The sequence below is a fragment of the Centruroides sculpturatus genome, unplaced genomic scaffold, assembly GCF_000671375.1.
Source record: "Centruroides sculpturatus isolate CEXI.00-Female unplaced genomic scaffold, Cexi_2.0 scaffold738, whole genome shotgun sequence".
NCBI lineage: Eukaryota > Metazoa > Arthropoda > Arachnida > Scorpiones > Buthidae > Centruroides > Centruroides sculpturatus.
Window position 1 is genome coordinate 238,756 of NW_019385164.1, and position 18,418 is coordinate 257,173.

General features: G+C 29.1%; 1 protein-coding gene across 2 annotated transcripts in view; it reads right to left on the bottom strand.

Moving 5' to 3' along the window:
* Window positions 1-155: 155 nt before the first annotated feature.
* LOC111635650 (WW domain-binding protein 2-like) overlaps window positions 156-18,418 on the bottom strand; it is a 36,693-nt gene continuing 18,430 nt past the window's right edge. The window contains exons 4-8 of one of the 2 annotated variants that reach the window (XM_023380672.1): window positions 16,721-16,813; window positions 9,658-9,801; window positions 514-588; window positions 412-437; window positions 156-331 (exon numbers count right to left, since the gene is read on the bottom strand). In XM_023380672.1, coding sequence (XP_023236440.1) covers window positions 281-331; window positions 412-437; window positions 514-588; window positions 9,658-9,801; window positions 16,721-16,813 — 389 coding nt within the window. In that variant the 3' untranslated portion in view covers window positions 156-280. Of the gene's footprint in view, window positions 335-411; window positions 438-513; window positions 589-9,657; window positions 9,802-16,720; window positions 16,814-18,418 lie in introns of both variants that reach the window. The other variant, XM_023380671.1, reaches the window with a different exon arrangement.

Below are 18,418 nucleotides of genomic sequence, written 5' to 3' on the forward strand. Positions count from 1 at the left end.
TATAAGAAATAAATGTCTTCCAACATTAGAGGAGTTATAATTCAGCACCTCAAACAACCTTATATATATATTATATGAAAATCTTAATTATTATTTTTATAAATTAGAATATTTACATCTTTATAAACAATTATTGATATATTTTTTAGTAATACTAATAACAATAAACACCAAAAATTATTTACACAAAGTGCAGAAAAATCAACAAGCTTTTTAAAGCTGCATATTTGAGATCAATAATTTATTATTATTATTTTCTTGAGAATTAACTTCTGAATTTTTATTTCTTTTTTGTTGCGTCGTAGTAAGAAGGAGGCGGTTGTTCGTCCACCTGCTGGTTAAATAAATTTATTATGGTAAATATCTGAAAATTTGAAACTATAGTAAATTATTAAAATAAATACTGTATACTTTTCCATCTTGAGCCGCTCCTTGACCTAATCAAAAATAAAGTTGTAAGAGAAAAAATAATCTAATATTTTCTTGAAAAATTCATAAAATAGAAAAGAATACCTTGTGTCGTTGGTTTCGAAATTCCTTCTAAACCGGGATAAGGTGGAGGATCATCGGTCTTAAATACGGTACTTTCTGTAATTTAAATTTTAATAATTAAAATATTTTGTGTATATAATTGATTATATGTGTACGAAATATTGCAAAAATTTTAATAAATAATGTTACTGCCGTATCTTAAACTCTCCTTATTTTAACACTTATCAATATAAATATATTTTTATTCTGTACTTTTGTTCAGAGAATCGGTAAAATAAAAATTCCAAATTTTCTTGCTCTATTAAGTTTGAAATTTCGTATTCAATATTATGCTAATTGGAAATTCTCTCTTTATTTTCTATAGTATAATAGAGAAGGTAGACAAAACTTCAAAGAACGGAAGATGAAATTGTTTGCCTTGCCAACAGTTAATAACTCAGAAAATAACTACAAAATAATGGCATTATTATTGAGATTTCAATACTATATTTTCTGTATACAATTTATATATTCCCAATAAGACGTTAAAGTATATTTATTCTTTTCTTTAAATAGTAATAATTTTTACAGTTCTACTATGAACAACAAAGATATTCAGTAGTGAAAAAAAGCTGGCAAGGGCTCTTGCAAAGGGTAAACAGAAAAGAAGTCAAATAATTTTCAATTATATGTTATAAGAGTTAGAAAAAAAACAAGTTATTGTTAAGGTAGAGGTTAGTTTTTAAAAAAATTGTAGATGCCAATAATAAGTAAAATTTTCATTAAGTCTGACCTCACTAGAGATGCGACGATCTACACCTCTATCTCCCCCTAACTTATAATCTCCAAAATGTAATAGATCGATGCCAAATATATAATACTCCTGTCAAATTTCAAAATTTTTGGTCAGTGGGGTCCTGAAATAAAAGAAAAATGCAGACAAACACATAAACAGAATTTCATTCTATTATTTGAAGTTTTTGAAATCAAGACCATTGAGAAATGAAAAAAATGGATCTGTTATTGACAATACAATAAAACAAATTCAAATCTAAAAGAAATTAGAAGTATTAAATACTATTTAGTCTACTGTATAACTAAATGATATAATTGTAGATTTGTCTTTCATTACAGTTTATAAGCAATTTAGATTTATTATCTAAATGCAACTATTAAATATCAAAAATAAGCAAAATTTACCATAAATAATTCATAATTTCCATTATTAAAAGGTATAAATCAAAAACTGAAAAATTGCAAATACATTCTATAGATTTAAGAAACAACATTGCTTTCTAATACAAATTTATATCTAAATATTCAATTAAATAATTTAAAATATTAGCACGATTGCATTCACAAAGAATCATATTTTAAAATTATTTTAATTGTCATCTGATTTATAAAATGTAAATAGACAAATTTGTCAGAAATAAATCTTTATTGTAAGTTACAGCATATATTACAGCAATCACAGCAATGTCATTTTTCATTCTGAACATTTGCTTTTCTACTGGTATTCTACACTTTATAAAGATGCTACAGAATGGTTTTTCATCCTCTGATAAATCTAGTTTCGAAAGATTTGAAAAGAATTCATTAACATTTGTAGTCTGAACTGATGATATACTGTAACTTTCCCATTGACAATGATCAGACCAAGTAAGAAAAAAATTTTGTAACTACTTACAGCAGAATATCAATACACTATATAATAAACTAAACATTAATCATTTACAGAATTATATTAATTTAAAAACAGAAAATAAGCATAGAATTTTTCTTTAAATTAATTTCAAATTCATATTGAGTTATAAGAAATAAATGTCTTCCAACACTAGAGGAGTTATAATTCAGCACCTCAAACAACCTTTACAGCTCCAGTGATATGTGTTTACACCTTAGCAAACGTTTTCAACCTCATTGAGGTCTTCATCAGGCTACTTTAATTATGAATTCGAACACATTTGGAATTTTAGAAATATACAAGGCAGGATTACGTGGCACGTGCATCAACTCCAGGGATGCAGTCGGCATATCTAGCGCATGGAAGTTTTGTTATGAGGGAACTCATCCCCATAAATGAGTGTGTATAATTCGTCTGCTTCTACCGTTATGCAAACTTGACATTACACGTGTGTTACAGTCGTTTTAGCGCGTGTGTAATGTTCCTTGAGTATTCTTAAATCTGTTTATAAATTTTGAATCGTATATGTTCCGTTCCAAACACGTTCGAATTCATAATTAAAGTAGCCTGATTAAGACCGCGATAAGGTTGAAAATGTTTGCTAAAGTGAAAACACATATCACTGGAGCTGTAAAGGTTGTTTGAGGTGCTGAATCATATTGAGTTTTTTTAAGATATTCTGAAGATTACATTTCAGCAATTACATTTTAAATTAAACATCTTGTATATTTAATATATGAAGAATGTTTAAAAAATTCCTGGAAAATGTAAATAAAAAAGATGGCAAATTGAATTTAATGCTTTATTTTTCAACATATGTTCCATTTAAATTAAATCATTTTCTCACATGGTGTCACCATCCATCTAAGTCCTTCCAGTAAAAATCAGCGCTCTTCGATTCTAGCCACTGCACTACAAAATGTTTCGTTTGATCTATTGATTGCCAGCAAACCCTTTTAATATCCTTTTTTACATTTGGAAATAAAAAAGTCTGATGAGGCTAGATCTGGGGTACAGGAGAGTGCAGTAAAATCTCCCATGAGTATTCATCCTGGTAATCTTGCAGAATGAGTCGGTACATTATCATGACGGAACAAGATACACTGATGAATTTTTCCAGGTAATTCTTCCTTTACAGCTGCAAGCAGTTTTATTAAAACTGTTTCACAATAGCTTGCAATTATTGTTCTTTGATCTTCAATAAAATCTATGAGCATTACATCAGAATACTAGAAAAGTATGAATAATAATCACTTTCTGAGAACTTTTTGAATGCCTTTCATATAAGTTGTTAATATATTAAACAACTTGAAATATAAATCAGAATTTGGATGTGTTATAAATGTAGTGAAATACAATTAAGAAATATGACCATTAAATGTACTGTATATTCATTCATTCACACACACATTATTCAAATATGCATTCAATGATGCATGCCAATTATCATTGAGTTTTAATTTTATTTCTATTTTTTTTTTGCTTATCTATAATAAGATAAGGAATTATAAAAAAAATCAAAATTTTAGATAAATTAGTACAAGACTGTAGAATGAATTGTCTTTCAGAACAATTTTAAATCTGCATAATTCTGGAAAATTTATCAAGTTTCTTAAGTAATGTTATTGCATATGGATAACTTGCATCAGCGGATCTCCCATAGAAAACTGCTAGAACAGAAATAAAATCTTTGCTTAACACACACCTCTAGAATGGCTATTGAAAGATCATGCTTACCACAGTGCAGTTTGAGATTGTTCTAAACTTCATGTCAATACACCAATTTTTTCCCAATCCCTCAAAGACTAGTATTTTTGTGAAATTAAATAAAAATACAGTAATTATAAAATGAAAGGAATGAAATTCAAATTCATTTTTTTAAATTTTAATTTTTGACTGAATTAGTAAGAAAAATATAACAACAAAATTTGGTGATAATAATTTTGAAAAAATAAGTTTTTGGACTGTTTTTCAAGTGATTTCCTCCGTTGATTTCAGTTGCCAGTTTACCTCTGGTACTACTTAAATAATAAAGAAAAGCAATAGTAATAAAATAAGTTAAAACGATTTAAAAACGTGTTAACATATAAAAATTTTAAGTAAAATTGCATTGCAGCTCAATAATATACTGTTTGTGGACTAGCACTGATTTAGAAGATACTAACTCAAACATTAAAACATTTTATAGATTTATTTATGTTAATAGTTTATTATAGATAAAATTTTAAAGTAAATAAAAATGGAAATACAAAATACTGAGATAGAAACTACTAAACTTCATAAATGTTTAAAATATAAAAGTCACCAAACAACAAAAAATTTTTATTTTTTATCATATGGTTTTGTTTCAGTTTTATTTATCAAATAATAATAATAAATACTAAAATGAATTTGAAAAAAATCAAATAGAAAAATAATAAGACGATATCATCTAATGATGCAAAGTTCAAGAATTCATGACTCAACTCTTATTCATTGTAAGAAACTATATCTTATCCAAGAATGAGGCACTTCCTTATGTGGTAAAGATCTGACGCCAGGTTATCCGACAGAATACAAAAATTCTGTTTTGTTTATGCAATTACTGTTTAGAAAATGCTACATAAAAATTTATTTTATTACTGTCTTCTAACTTGAAAGTTACTTAATATTTTCAATTTTATACATATGTTATTTTAATTGATATAAAACAGATTTCTACACTATAACATTTTAAAATGAAGCAAATAAATAAAAACAGTAATGGATTCAATTTTCAGTTTTAATTTAATTAACAAAATAACAAAGTAATGTTATTGTGTATAAACAAAGTGAAACATTTCAAAGCCAAGCTAGGGCAATTGTTTTAAATGTGTATAATTATTTTAATCTCAAAATTCACTTTATAACAATGAATGGAGTAATAAGTCATGGTCAATTGGCATTACAATTACAATTATCATTTGTCATTTGTCCTAATCAAAGACAAGACTGAATATACACAAGCCAAGATATTCACAAAATATATTTAATTAGATTTAGTTAAATATAGTGAATTAAGTTTTCGACTTTAGCAAAACAAGAACTTAATAAATGTCTGGTTTAATCTTTTTAAGTTTAATTAATAAATTTATTCATAAAGCTGATGTCTCATACATAGTAACAGAAAAATCTGTGGATAAAACTCACGTTCTATTTTTAGTATGATATAAAAAAGTTGATAAAAGTTTACTAGTATGATCTAGTTCATCATATTTTTACTTAATTCTTGTAAAAATAAATTAGCTTGCTGATGATTTTATAATTTTCTGAACTAAGTCAATATTAACTAACAGAAATCATTTTTATTCCTTCAATTTCTAGAAAATGGAAGGTGATAGCTATTTCATGGTGCAACACAGAAATACAATTCATAAATATATTTTCGATGGTATGTAAAATATATAGATTCTCAGTACTATGAATTTTCTTAATATTAATAAATTTCATGAATTCAGTGAAGAATGATCAACTTGATATTTATTTATTATAAATAAAAGTAAAAATTTTCAGCCTAAACATTTATTATTTACCTTACTAATAATTAACTAATGATCCTATTTAAAATTTTCATCTAAATAATTCTTTAATATATTCAAAATCAACAAAATTATGATCATATTCAGTAAATATAACTTAATAATTATCATATGGCTATCTTAGTATACAACTCTTAAATTAAAAAAAATTAATATGTTTAGATTTAGGTTATTTCTCATAAATAGTTATCTCTTTCCACCAAACAACTTCACAACAACCTGTGACAAACACAACAAACATAATTTGGCATTTTGGGAGAATCAGTCATGGCAAGATCCAGTATCATAAGAAAACTATTTTAACCTTACAGGATAGTATCTGTGATTAAGAAAAATGAAGTAGGATATTGTAAAGAACTGATAGAAGAATTCAACAAAAGAGATTGACAGAAGAGTTGTAACAAAATGCAAATTCAAGTTTTTCTTACCAGTAAGGAACATTATCTAAAAGAGTGAGAAGAAAATTCTAAGAAATAAAAAAGACTGAAAAATATATGAAAAGTTAATGTGGCAGTATTTGAATGGCTTAATCATTCATGCAATAAAGAATTTTCTATAAGTGGCCCATGGTGCATGAGAAAGCATTGAAATTTGATTTTTCCATGCTAATAATGAATGGTTGGATAGATACACCAAAACTGTATTTTCTGTGTCATTTCTAATGAATGTGTAGAGACAAGGAAAAGGGTGTTATGGACTGGAAAGAGCAACTCCATATTACAACAGATTACCCTGACAAGAGATTTATAAGAACAAAAATGCTTTCAAAACTATTACAGACATAAACTATAAAAATTGACCAGTGCAAAGGTAGGACATTGGCAAAGCTGATCATTGGATTACACATCGATCTTTGCAAAGAATAGGAACAGCAATTTGAAAAACATAATGCTATTTGTCCAAAATGCTTCAAAAAGTACTATCATTGATGGATATATTGTAACATGTCAATAAGAAAGCATGAATGGCATGTAAAATAACCCTCTGAAAAATCATTTTATCAAAAAAAATTTTAAAAGGTTGTCTCAAAAAACCTCTCACTATAACTTCAGTATAATTTCAAAAGTTTACAGCTTGAAATTTTAAAGCTTCAAATATTTATTTCTTAAATATGAAATTATATTTTAATGAATAATCAAAATTAAAAATGTCTATATATCAAATTTTAGTCAATATATAAGAATAAAAATAAAATGCACTCTTAGTTGAACTTCATTCTTTCATCATAAAACTCAATATTGATAGGATTTATCAATATCAGAATAATTTGTAGCGGTGTATAATCTGCATCAGTGAAATATCCCAAATAAAAATGTTGAAATGGAAATAAAACCTTCACTACACCTCTAAATACTTGCTAATATGAAGTTTAGAAGGAATTGTCTCAAACATTCCATTTTCCATGTTTCTTTTATTTTCTTTATGTTAATAGTTCATTATAGATATAATTTTAAATAAGTAAAATAGAAAAAATAGAATATTTGAGATAGAATCAACTAAACAACTCAATCAACTAAATCAACTATGCTGTTTACATCATATCAAAATACAAAATATCCATCAAACATCACAATTTTTTAGCATTTTGCTTCATTTCTGTTTTATTTATCAAATAAACTTAACCTAAAATAACCTATAAAAATTAAATTAAAAATATTTTAATACCAAAATAAACATCTTGTAAAACTGGAAAAAATTCAAACACCAAAATTCCAGTAAAAGATACACTTTAATAGACAAACTAATGTTTTCAACCTTCTTAACAGACGTCATCAAGATTAATCCAATAAAATTTGAACAAATTTTTTAAACAATAGAAGACATTGGTACAATTGGTTGCAATGTTGTGTATAACAAAAAATGAAAAAAATACAGGAAAATTGATTATGACATTATGTATTGATTCAAAAATATTGTCCACACTGTAAGAGAATGGAAGAATCTCAGTTAAGACACTTTGTATAAGAACTTCCAAGCAGGGGAGATGATCTCTATGTTCTTAGTAATTAATGGCCATTAATATTCTGGCTGCCTTATATATTTCCAATTTTTCAAGATATTTAAGATGAAAAAATTTCATATTGGTTGTAAGATGGTAGATTTATTTAGATTGATCCAAATGTCAATCTCAATTGCAAAGGATTTTAAGGCAGTTGTAGCTATCTCCTTTCTTATGGAAAATGCTTGTTCTCTAAGTTACAAGTTAAGGGAGTGAGTAGAGGCACTGATATATTCCCATTTTTTGTGAAGCTTGTTATTCTTGATAGAAATACAATACAATTCTGGGAGTTGTTTTTTATCTAAAGGGTCCTTAGCATTCCTAAGATACATAGTGGAGTTCCTTCTATAGGCAATCTTAATGTGGGTGGCTGTTGTCAGGTCTTTACAAATTTTTCTTAGTTCATAGCTATATCTGACAATTATGTACAGTTTGGTGTTTTTGAACATCTGAAGAGATTTCATATTTTTTAATTAATTCCTTGATCATGCTTGTTAGGTACCCATACTTATACTTTTTTCCAATTTGTTTTATATAATCTACTATCTCCTTTACACTGCCTAACATGTTAAATGTGAGAAGGATCTTTTAACCAAGGCTGTGAAAGCTGTGGTCTTGAACTGTATTGATCCTGGAATTCAGGTAGGATAAACAGCTGATGGAAAGTAAGTTTTTTATTTACTGTACCCTGGTGAAGATGTAGACATCATGCAGAATTAAGAGAACATCAAGGAAGTGGGCTGATAGTGATAGTTGGCTTTCTTGTTCAATCCAAAGATGGAGGCCATAAGGGCTATCATTGATGTTTCTTAAAAACTGCTATATATTGGGTTTTTGGCATCAAATTATTAGCATATCATCAATATAACTTACCTTGTATATAAGACGATTTGGTTGTCATGTACAGGAAGGATATCTCTTCTAGATCATGAATTACCAGTTCACAGATGCTGCCTGATATGAGGCTGCCCATCACACCTCTAACTTGCAAGTAATACTGCTTCAAATAGGAATAAGAATGAGTGACAAACAAGGTGCACTAATTTGACGATGTTAAAATGATGTTTTTAGGATTATAGATGTGCTTAAACAGGAAGTGCTAGTGCTTTAACATGTGTAGTTTGTAAAAGCAGAGTTCATTCTTGATGAATGGTATAGAAGCTCAAGCCACACATGATGTATTCATCATTAACCAAAGATGTTACCAAGTTGCTCCATTAGGGTTTTGGAATCCATTACAGTTTGGCAGTAGTTATCAATATTATTAGTTTGAGAAGATACTTCAGAAATTCATCTCTTTATTGTCCACTACTGGTCAAAAAAGTGTTCTATGTTTATGGAGTTTTGCAAAGACAAAACTTTAAGGTATAAACAATAATACATTATAGCTTCATGGGGTTCAGGTAAATTTGAATTAGGAGGCCCCATGTACAAAATTAACTTCAGACATTTTTCTTTAGAAAAATCTTTGGGGAAATCCCAGTATCCTCATTCATTATTTAACATGACCTCTGGAAGATTAAGTTCTCACTGCATCCTATCAAGGAATCTTTTTTGTCTTTGCAAAAGTCCATAAACCTGGAATACTTCTCTGGCCAGTAGTGGACAACATTTTTGAACTAATACTTATACATCATATATCAATTTTCCTATTTTTTTTTCAATTTTTGTTACATATGACATTGCAATCAATTATACCAATGATCTTTTTCTTTAGAAAATTTGATGTAATCACAATCATTGTTCAAATTTTTAAGTTAAACTTGATAATGACTGTTTAAGATGATTGAAACCATTAGTTTGTATATTAAAGTGTATATTTTGATGGATTTTTGATGTTGGTGTTTTAATTTGATTTTAATGTCAATATCTGTCGTATACTTGATGTTTGAAGAACAATTTGGTCAAGGGAGTCCATTATATTGTTAACATCAGTTACTTACCATCTGATTGTGGTGAAAAAAATACAACTGGAAGAAAGAAGCCGAACCCCATCCCTGCAGGAGGAAGGAAAACAACAGGAGGCACTTGATAAAGTGAATTAGTAGGTGGTGTATAGTAATATCCACTTGTTTCTCTTCCAGAAACTAAAATATAAGCTTTGTATTAAATTTCAAAAAACTTAAAAATGTAAAATAATATAAAATTTAATTTAACAATAACTGTTTTCATGGTAATGAATATTTTACATAAATATATAATATTAAGATACATTTATTAACAAAATAAAACCTTCATACTTTATTTATAGTTTATATTTAGAAATATATTTTATTTATTACATGAAAATGATTAAATATAACATTTATAATAAATGAATATAAATAAAATGTCAGTATTTAACATTATGTAATCATAAATAAGTTCGAAACTTTGATATCATTAAACAACTTGTTATTTTAAGTCTTTAAATGCAAATATACACATATTTTCATTCAGGGCCAACACAGAGTGGGTTCAGCATATTCCCCATTATATCCTACCACACTTTAAAAAAGGTCCCATGGTCCACAAAAAGCTTATTGTAAATTTTGTGAAACCCTATGCACATCATAGATTCAAATACAGAATATGTAGTTAAAAAACTAAACTAAAAACTTACTAGTATATGCTGAATATAAGTTATAAAATAAGTTGTATGTAGAAATGTACTTGCATTTTGTATGTAAATAATTTATTTTATTTATAAAGTTATAAAGTTTAGAAGTATATATAAATGCTCTTTTTCGGCCCAACAATTTTTTGGTGTTTTTCATGTTTTACTTATCAAAACCTTATTAACACCAATATCAAACTTTTATCTGACAAGAATCTAGCGTAAAATTTAGTTATTTAATTGTATATTATAAAATGAATTAGATAGGGGTAATTATTATAACTTAATCATGCAAAAACAATTAGATAGTAAGTTACTTGAAAACTAATTATGAAGGATAAATTAAATAAAATTAAATACTTAACATGTATTATATTTTCTTTAAATTTTAAATGTACTCGATATTGTCATTCATAAAACCTTGTATAAAATATTTATATCTATTTATTATTTGTTAATGTTATTTTTCATAATACTTTTTTAATTTTTTGTATTTAACTTAGTATACGAAAACTCTTTTAATTTCTCTAAATAAAAGCTTAATCAAATATTNCAACATGTAAATATCGTAAATACTTTTTTAATTTTTTGTATTTAACTTAGTATACGAAAACTCTTTTAATTTCTCTAAATAAAAGCTTAATCAAATATTGACACTAGATAAAGGTAAACAGCATCAGACTTTCCAAAGAAACTTCAATAACTGAAAAATTTTCAGGAACATTTAAAGCTCTGCTTTATTATATGAGATCACACTACAAACATTGAAAGGAAATCAAATATAACATCAGAAAATTTAAGTTTATTGTTGTTTTTTTATAACTATGTTGAATATAAATTCTTCAGCTATTTTATTTTGATAATTCATAAGAACATTTATCAACATCACCACATTGCTTGATTTGTAATACACACAAACAAAAATAGTAGTAGTGAGCAATATTTAACTTTTTTATTCCTTATTTAATCATAAGCTAATTCACTTTTCTGTAATTAAAGTCTTTCTACAAAGAAAGTTGTTATGTCCAGACCTAAATTTTATCTTTTAGCTTATCTAAAGAAGTCATGCAACATTAGTAAATCCAAAATCAAAATACTTTGGGACTTCCGAATTCAGACTGATAAATTTCTGGAACATAATACGAAAGACTTCACGATTGTGGAGAAGAAAAAAGTGTGGATCATAGATGTTGCCATATTGGGTGACAGTAGAATTGACGAAAAACAATAAGAAAAACTTAGCCAATATCATGACCTAAAAATTGAAGTGCAATGTCTCTGGCATAAACCAGTACAGGTGGTCCCAGTGATTATCAGCACATTGGGGGCTGTGCCAAAAGATCTTAATCGGCACTTACAAGCCATAAATATTGACAAAATTACTATCTGTCAGCTGCAAAAGGCCACTTTACTTGGATCTGCTCGCATCATTCGAAGATATATCACACAGTCTTAAATGCTTGGGAAGTGTTCGACTTGTGGTTTTATGTTTTTGATAACCAGCATTTCTACCCTGTTTGCTGTGTGGACATTGAAATAGTTGAAATGTAAATAATAATAACTCTCCCGTGGTCACCACCTGGTCGTGGTGGGAGAGCCCAGTAATTTTACTGAACCATAGAGCAATGCAGGCTGGAGCACAAGCTCCTGGTAGGGACACTCATGCCAGTAAGGTCTGTGGGGAGAAATGAAGCTAAGAGTGACCACACCCACATTCTGTGGAGATATTTATCATGGTAGTAACCAGATCAAAGTGTGATACCGGCTCGGACGTCACCCGGGTTAACAAGGTCCGCATTTGTGGGTTAGGCAGAGGCTCACGTTCAAAAAATAGGCCGCAGTCTCCCTTGAATTACCAGTGGCGAAAGCAGCACCAGCCCAAGCATGGCTACTGCAATGCCCTAAACAGATGTGAGGAATCAACTTAGCCTTGGTGTTTCTGTGGCAATGCATCCACAGACCACAAAGGCTGGAAAACCACGCCAACGGATGAAATGCACACCAGAAATGAACGCGTTTATCATCCGTACTTACTACACAATCACAAATCTCGAAACAAACATGACAGCATACAGACAACAACTACACCATAGATTCACACAACAATATCCTCACCTCACTGTCACTGAACAAAGGGTTATTGATCAAAAAAGAACAATTATACACAACAACCTTATCCCATAAACAATACTCAAACTTATCAAACAACAGGTTGCTGATCAAATACATCAACAAACAGAAACATTTAACATTATTAATGAAGATCATGTAACCTGTCAGGATAATCCAGCAACAAGCATTGATAATAGCACACATATAACAACTACAACTAATGATACTACAGGCACTTCCTCATCCATTACTGATAACGTAAACATAGAATTAGTTAATACACTCTCACTTATATTTCAGGAAACACTCACTAAATATACTGGTAGAGATCCCACACAAAGAGCATGAATACCAAAAATCAACACGTCAAAGGAAGTAGGAAAAACATTAAATTATGTAAACATTCACTTACTACCAAACTACATTCATTCAATTTCTACACTTTCAGACATTCATACATTAGTTTATGCTGGGGCAGTCACAGTAGTAACACACCATGGACTGAAAATACACTCAGACAGACAGACAGACAGACACAAAACACAATCCTATCACAAGCCTGCCTGGCAGAGAAGAATAGAAACACAAATAAATGACATTAGACAGCAATTAGGCAGGCTGTCTAATTGCTGTCTAATGTCTAATGACTGACACAATACACTAAAAACAACATAACACCCAAATTAAAGAAACAACTCAAAAGCATTTTCAAGAAAATCAAAACACACACAAAACATGAACATCACAACACACATTTTACAGAATACATCGATGCACTAAAACAAAAACTTGCAGCCAAAGCACATAGACTCAAATGATACAACACATGTACACTACGAAAACAACAAAATAAATTATTCACAAACAACGAAAAACTTTTCTACAGACAAATCAGTACCAAAACAAACACTGATACACAGCACAGTGGCACACCAACAGAAGAAGAACTCACAACTTATTGGTCTTCTCTTTGGTCTAATGCTGTTATACACAATGCTGATGCAGGCTGGATCAAGGAGGAGAACAGAAACTTGTACAACATACCAACTATGCCCTGTGCTGAAATAAATGTACACGACATCCGCTACGCTGTGAACAGAACACACAACTGGAAGACACCTGGTGTAGATAACATTTGCAATTTCTGGTTCAAAAAGTTTACATCACTGCACCAGGAACTAGCTAAACATCTAACACACATCATCATCAATCCACCAGACACGCCAAAATATCTTACTCAGGGCATCACTTTCATGAAACCTAAAAAACAACAACACTACTTACCCCACACAATACAGACCAATTACAGGTCTTCCAACACTCTACAAATTATTGACATCCTGTATCACAAACACAATATACAAACATGTTGAAGAACACAACATTTTTATGGAACAACAAAAAGGTTGCCCTAGAAATCACAGGGGATGCAAAAGAACAGTTACTCATAGATTCAGTCATTCTATGGCAAGCACACAAACAACACAAAAACATGCAATGGCATATATATAGTACAGAAAAGCATTCGACAGTGTTCCACACAGTTGGCTGCTACATATTCTACATGTGTACAAAATACATCCATCACTCATTGCATTCTTCCAAAACACTATGCAGCACTGGAGAACAACACTACATCTCAGGATTAGTAACACTTCCATACAAACAAACGAAATATTCATTAGGCGAGGAATTTTTCAAGGAGATTCCTTGAGTCCTCTCTGGTTCTGCCTAGCCCTGAACCCATTATCCAACAACATATTAAACAACACGCAATATGACTACAATATCAGACATGAAAAAAACAACACAGTTTACGCTGTCACATCTCATGTAAATGGACAACATAAAACTTTATGCATCCACACAGAAACAACTTCAGCAGCTCCTACAAATCACACACTCATACACCAAGGACATACAAATGGAGTTTGGCTTAGACAAATGCAAAACACTTCACATAGAAAAAGGAATCCTGAAGAAAGAAGATTTTGCAATTGGAAATGGAGACGTTATTGAATCCATGGAAGAGGGCGAGTTCTACAAGTATTTAGGATTCCAACAGGCCAAACTAACAGAACATACACAAATAAAGCAAAGATTAATTAAAGAATACCAAAGTAGGTTAAACGGTATACTCAGAACACAGTTAAATGCAAAACACACAGTTAAAGCAATAAACACATATGTCATCCCAGTACTCACATACTCTTTTGGAGTTATACATTGGACTCACACAGATCTCGAGCAACTCCAAAGGAAAACAAGAACAACACTTACTAAGCATAAACAACATCATCCTAAATCCGCCACAGAAAGATTAACCCTTCCACGTAAAGAAGGCGGACGTGGCCTGATTGACATAGTTAACCTTCACTACAAACAAATACAGTCACTGCGAGAGTTTTTCTACAGGAAACAAGAAACATCACAATTACATAAAGCAGTAACTCTAGCAGACTCAAATAGCACACCATTAAACTTACACTCACATCATACAGACATGACACAACACATAAAAAGCATAGACACCATCAAGCAATCGTGGGCTCGAAAGGCACTCCATGGCAGGCATCCTTATGACCTGGCCCAGGATTTTGTTGACAAAACTGCGTCAAACAGCTGGTTAGATCGGGGATGCCTCTTTGGGGAGACGGAAGGATTCATGATTGCCATACAGGATCAGGTCATAAATACTAAAAACTACAGAAAACACATACTCAAAGATACAACACTCACAAATGACACATGCAGAAAATGTCACATCATGCCAGAAACTATACAACACATCACTTCTGGTTGCAAGCTCTTGGCACAGACAGATTACTTACATAGACACAATCAAGTAGCAAATATAATACACCAAGAGCTTGCAAAGAAACACAAATTATTAGACATCCACGAACCATACTACAAATACATTCCACAGACAGTATTGGAAAACAACTCACACAAAATGTACTACAACAGAGCCATAATCACAGATAAAACACTTTACCACAACAGACCAGCCATCACACTCATTGACAAACACAATAAAATCACATACGTTATAGACATAGCCATTCCAAACACTCACAATGTACAAAACACATGCACTGAAAAAATTAGCAAGTACACAGAACTTGCCCAGGAAATAAGACATCTGTGGAGGATGGATAGGATGCTTATTGTACCTGTTGTTCTCTTCTGTACAGATGTGATATCACACACATTACACAAAAGCCTGGGAACACTACAATTGAATAGAAATACATACATAACTCTACAGAAGACCACTATATTGAATATATGCCTTGACTCTGGTCCGGCATAGTACACAGCCACCGGTGTGAACCGAGTATAACGCCCCCATAATAATAAATAATAGTAGTAATATATATATATTAACATCTCAAAACCCGATGTATAAAACTAAGCCAAACAATCACTATAATTAATCAGGCCAATATTATGCTACAATTAATAATTAGAAACTAAATAATTTGGTCTAGAGGAAGACGTTAGGCACAATCTAGTCCTGCTCTGGGCTAGTTATTTTCTCCCGGAATGTTCTAAATTATTTAATAAATTATTATAATTATTAATTTAGATAAGAGATGGCACCTAACATCTACCTCTAGTACCAAGTCACTTAGTTTCTAACTATTAATTATAGCATAACATTAATTTGATTAATTATGGCGATCATTTGTCTTAAAAGATGTGATATGACAAATTATGCTGTGTGTAAAGTTTTAATAATCTAGTCAATATAACTTTTATAGATTAACTTATATTAAAAAAATATCAACCTTAAAACATGAGTTTTTCATACATAATATTAGCAAAGTTTTAAAAAATTATTTAGGATAATTTTCTTCACATTAATTTTTCAATTGCTATTAGAATCTCATTTACAATTAAAATTTTATTGAAACAATTTCTATATTTATAAATAATGTAAAAATAGTTTTCATTTTTATATTATTTATAAATTGTCTGAAAGAATTGTTAAAAAAAATATAAATAATGAATGATGATTATACAATTAGGTTTTTTTAATTTACAGATTCCAAATAATTACTAATTTAATAAAATGCATTTTAAAATGATAAGAAAATTACAAAACGTATAATCTGATGAAACTTCAGAAAGATTTAACAATATTCATGATTAAAATATGCTTAAAAGATCAGTGCACATGTTTGATTAATTAACATTATAGAAAATTTGCATGAAAACCTATGAAGGTAACTCTTTCATGTACTATTATCAATCAATTTTATGTAATGTTAGTGTAATTCATATAATCATACCTATTTTTGCTGCTTCTAACATAGCTCTTCCAAAGTCAATAGCACCACCTTTTAAAAATTTTAGCTCAAAATTAGCTACACCTTCCCAATTACCTAAAACAATAAAAGAATTATTTATATTGAAAGTTTATTTTCAAAATATTCATAAATAAAAATTGAAAAAGCAAACAAAAAAAAATCCAATATAAAAGTCAATACATCCCAATCATTTTTATGGTTAACTCCTTTGTTATCAAAACCAGACAATGACTGGAATATTGTAACTTAAAGATTGGAAAATACTAATATAGATAATCACATAATTAGTAATTTTAAAAATTAAGAAATGTTAACACAGTTCAAAGATTCAAAACACAATTTATTCCAATTAAACATTTTTCAAGACATTATACTTATTTTTTGTGTGAATGAATTTTTAAAGATAAACAGGTTATAAATAAATAAATATGAATATAGAATATCCTTTAAAATTTTTGTAAAATGTTAATGTAAAAATTAGAATGTTCCAAAACTAATTAAATTAACATGAATTTAACAAAATTAGTTTTAAACAGTTTATTAGAATGATATTTTAATATTGTTGAAACATTAAAATTTTTTAAAACAAGTTTCAAAATATTTTAGTTCTGTTAAAATTTATTCAAATTTGTTATCATGTTCTTCGTTTGAACCAATTTATTTTTGTGTTGGATCCAACAATGAAATGTGAATATCTCAAAAAACATTTTATCAAATTAAACTGCATAGCATTTATTTTGTTTTTCTGATTGTTTGGGGATTTCTAAAGAAGTATGAAATCAGTTATTAGGTGAAAGACATTCAATTAGTTGAAGTTTTTAATAACCATTTAAATTTCCTAAAAATTTATAAAATTTAAGAAAATTTTAATTATAAATATTTTATGGCACCACACTTTCTGTTAAAATAAACAAAACAGAACACACAAATCATTAAAAAGCTGATTAATTCTGGAAATTGAATAAAGTTTATTGAGTAATTTTTTTTGGTTGAATTTTAAGCCATTTTCAGCTTATGACCATTTGCATTATGGAACAACTTTAAAAAATATATTTGAAATTATAATATATATGTTAGCACTAAAGCTCGAAAGCCGTTAATGTGTACATTGCTTAGCTAATCTCCAGATTAACTAGGGTGATCTGTTAAAGTTTCGAAAATTGTTTCATTTCTCAAATTACCTAGGTAATATGCAGATGATCTAGGTAATCTGCACATTACCTACTAGGCACTCAAAGAACTGAAAATAAGATCTTTGCTGGAACAACAGCAATGTTTCTGTACGCTTAAATTAACATAATGCTATTTATTTAAGTTTTGATATATAAAGAATGAAGTTAATAGAATCAAACAATTAACAAATTAGTTGACAGAATCAATCATCAATCAAAATTAAAAAACTGTAATATAAAAATCAAACAGTTTAAAATATTATTACAATTAAGGAAATGAATTTGCAAAACATATGATAAAATTGTGCTTACTTATTAAAGCAATCTAAAGATTGGTGACACTTTGAATTACATAGAAATTGGTTTTCACGACAAGCACACCTATTTGTAGTACACTTAGATTTTTCAGTCACACTTTCTGAAACCCTGCCCAGTCAGTACAAGGGATTGTTTTATTGCTATTTGACGTAAACATATTTCTACAGCAGGGACATCTTCTGTCGTTAAA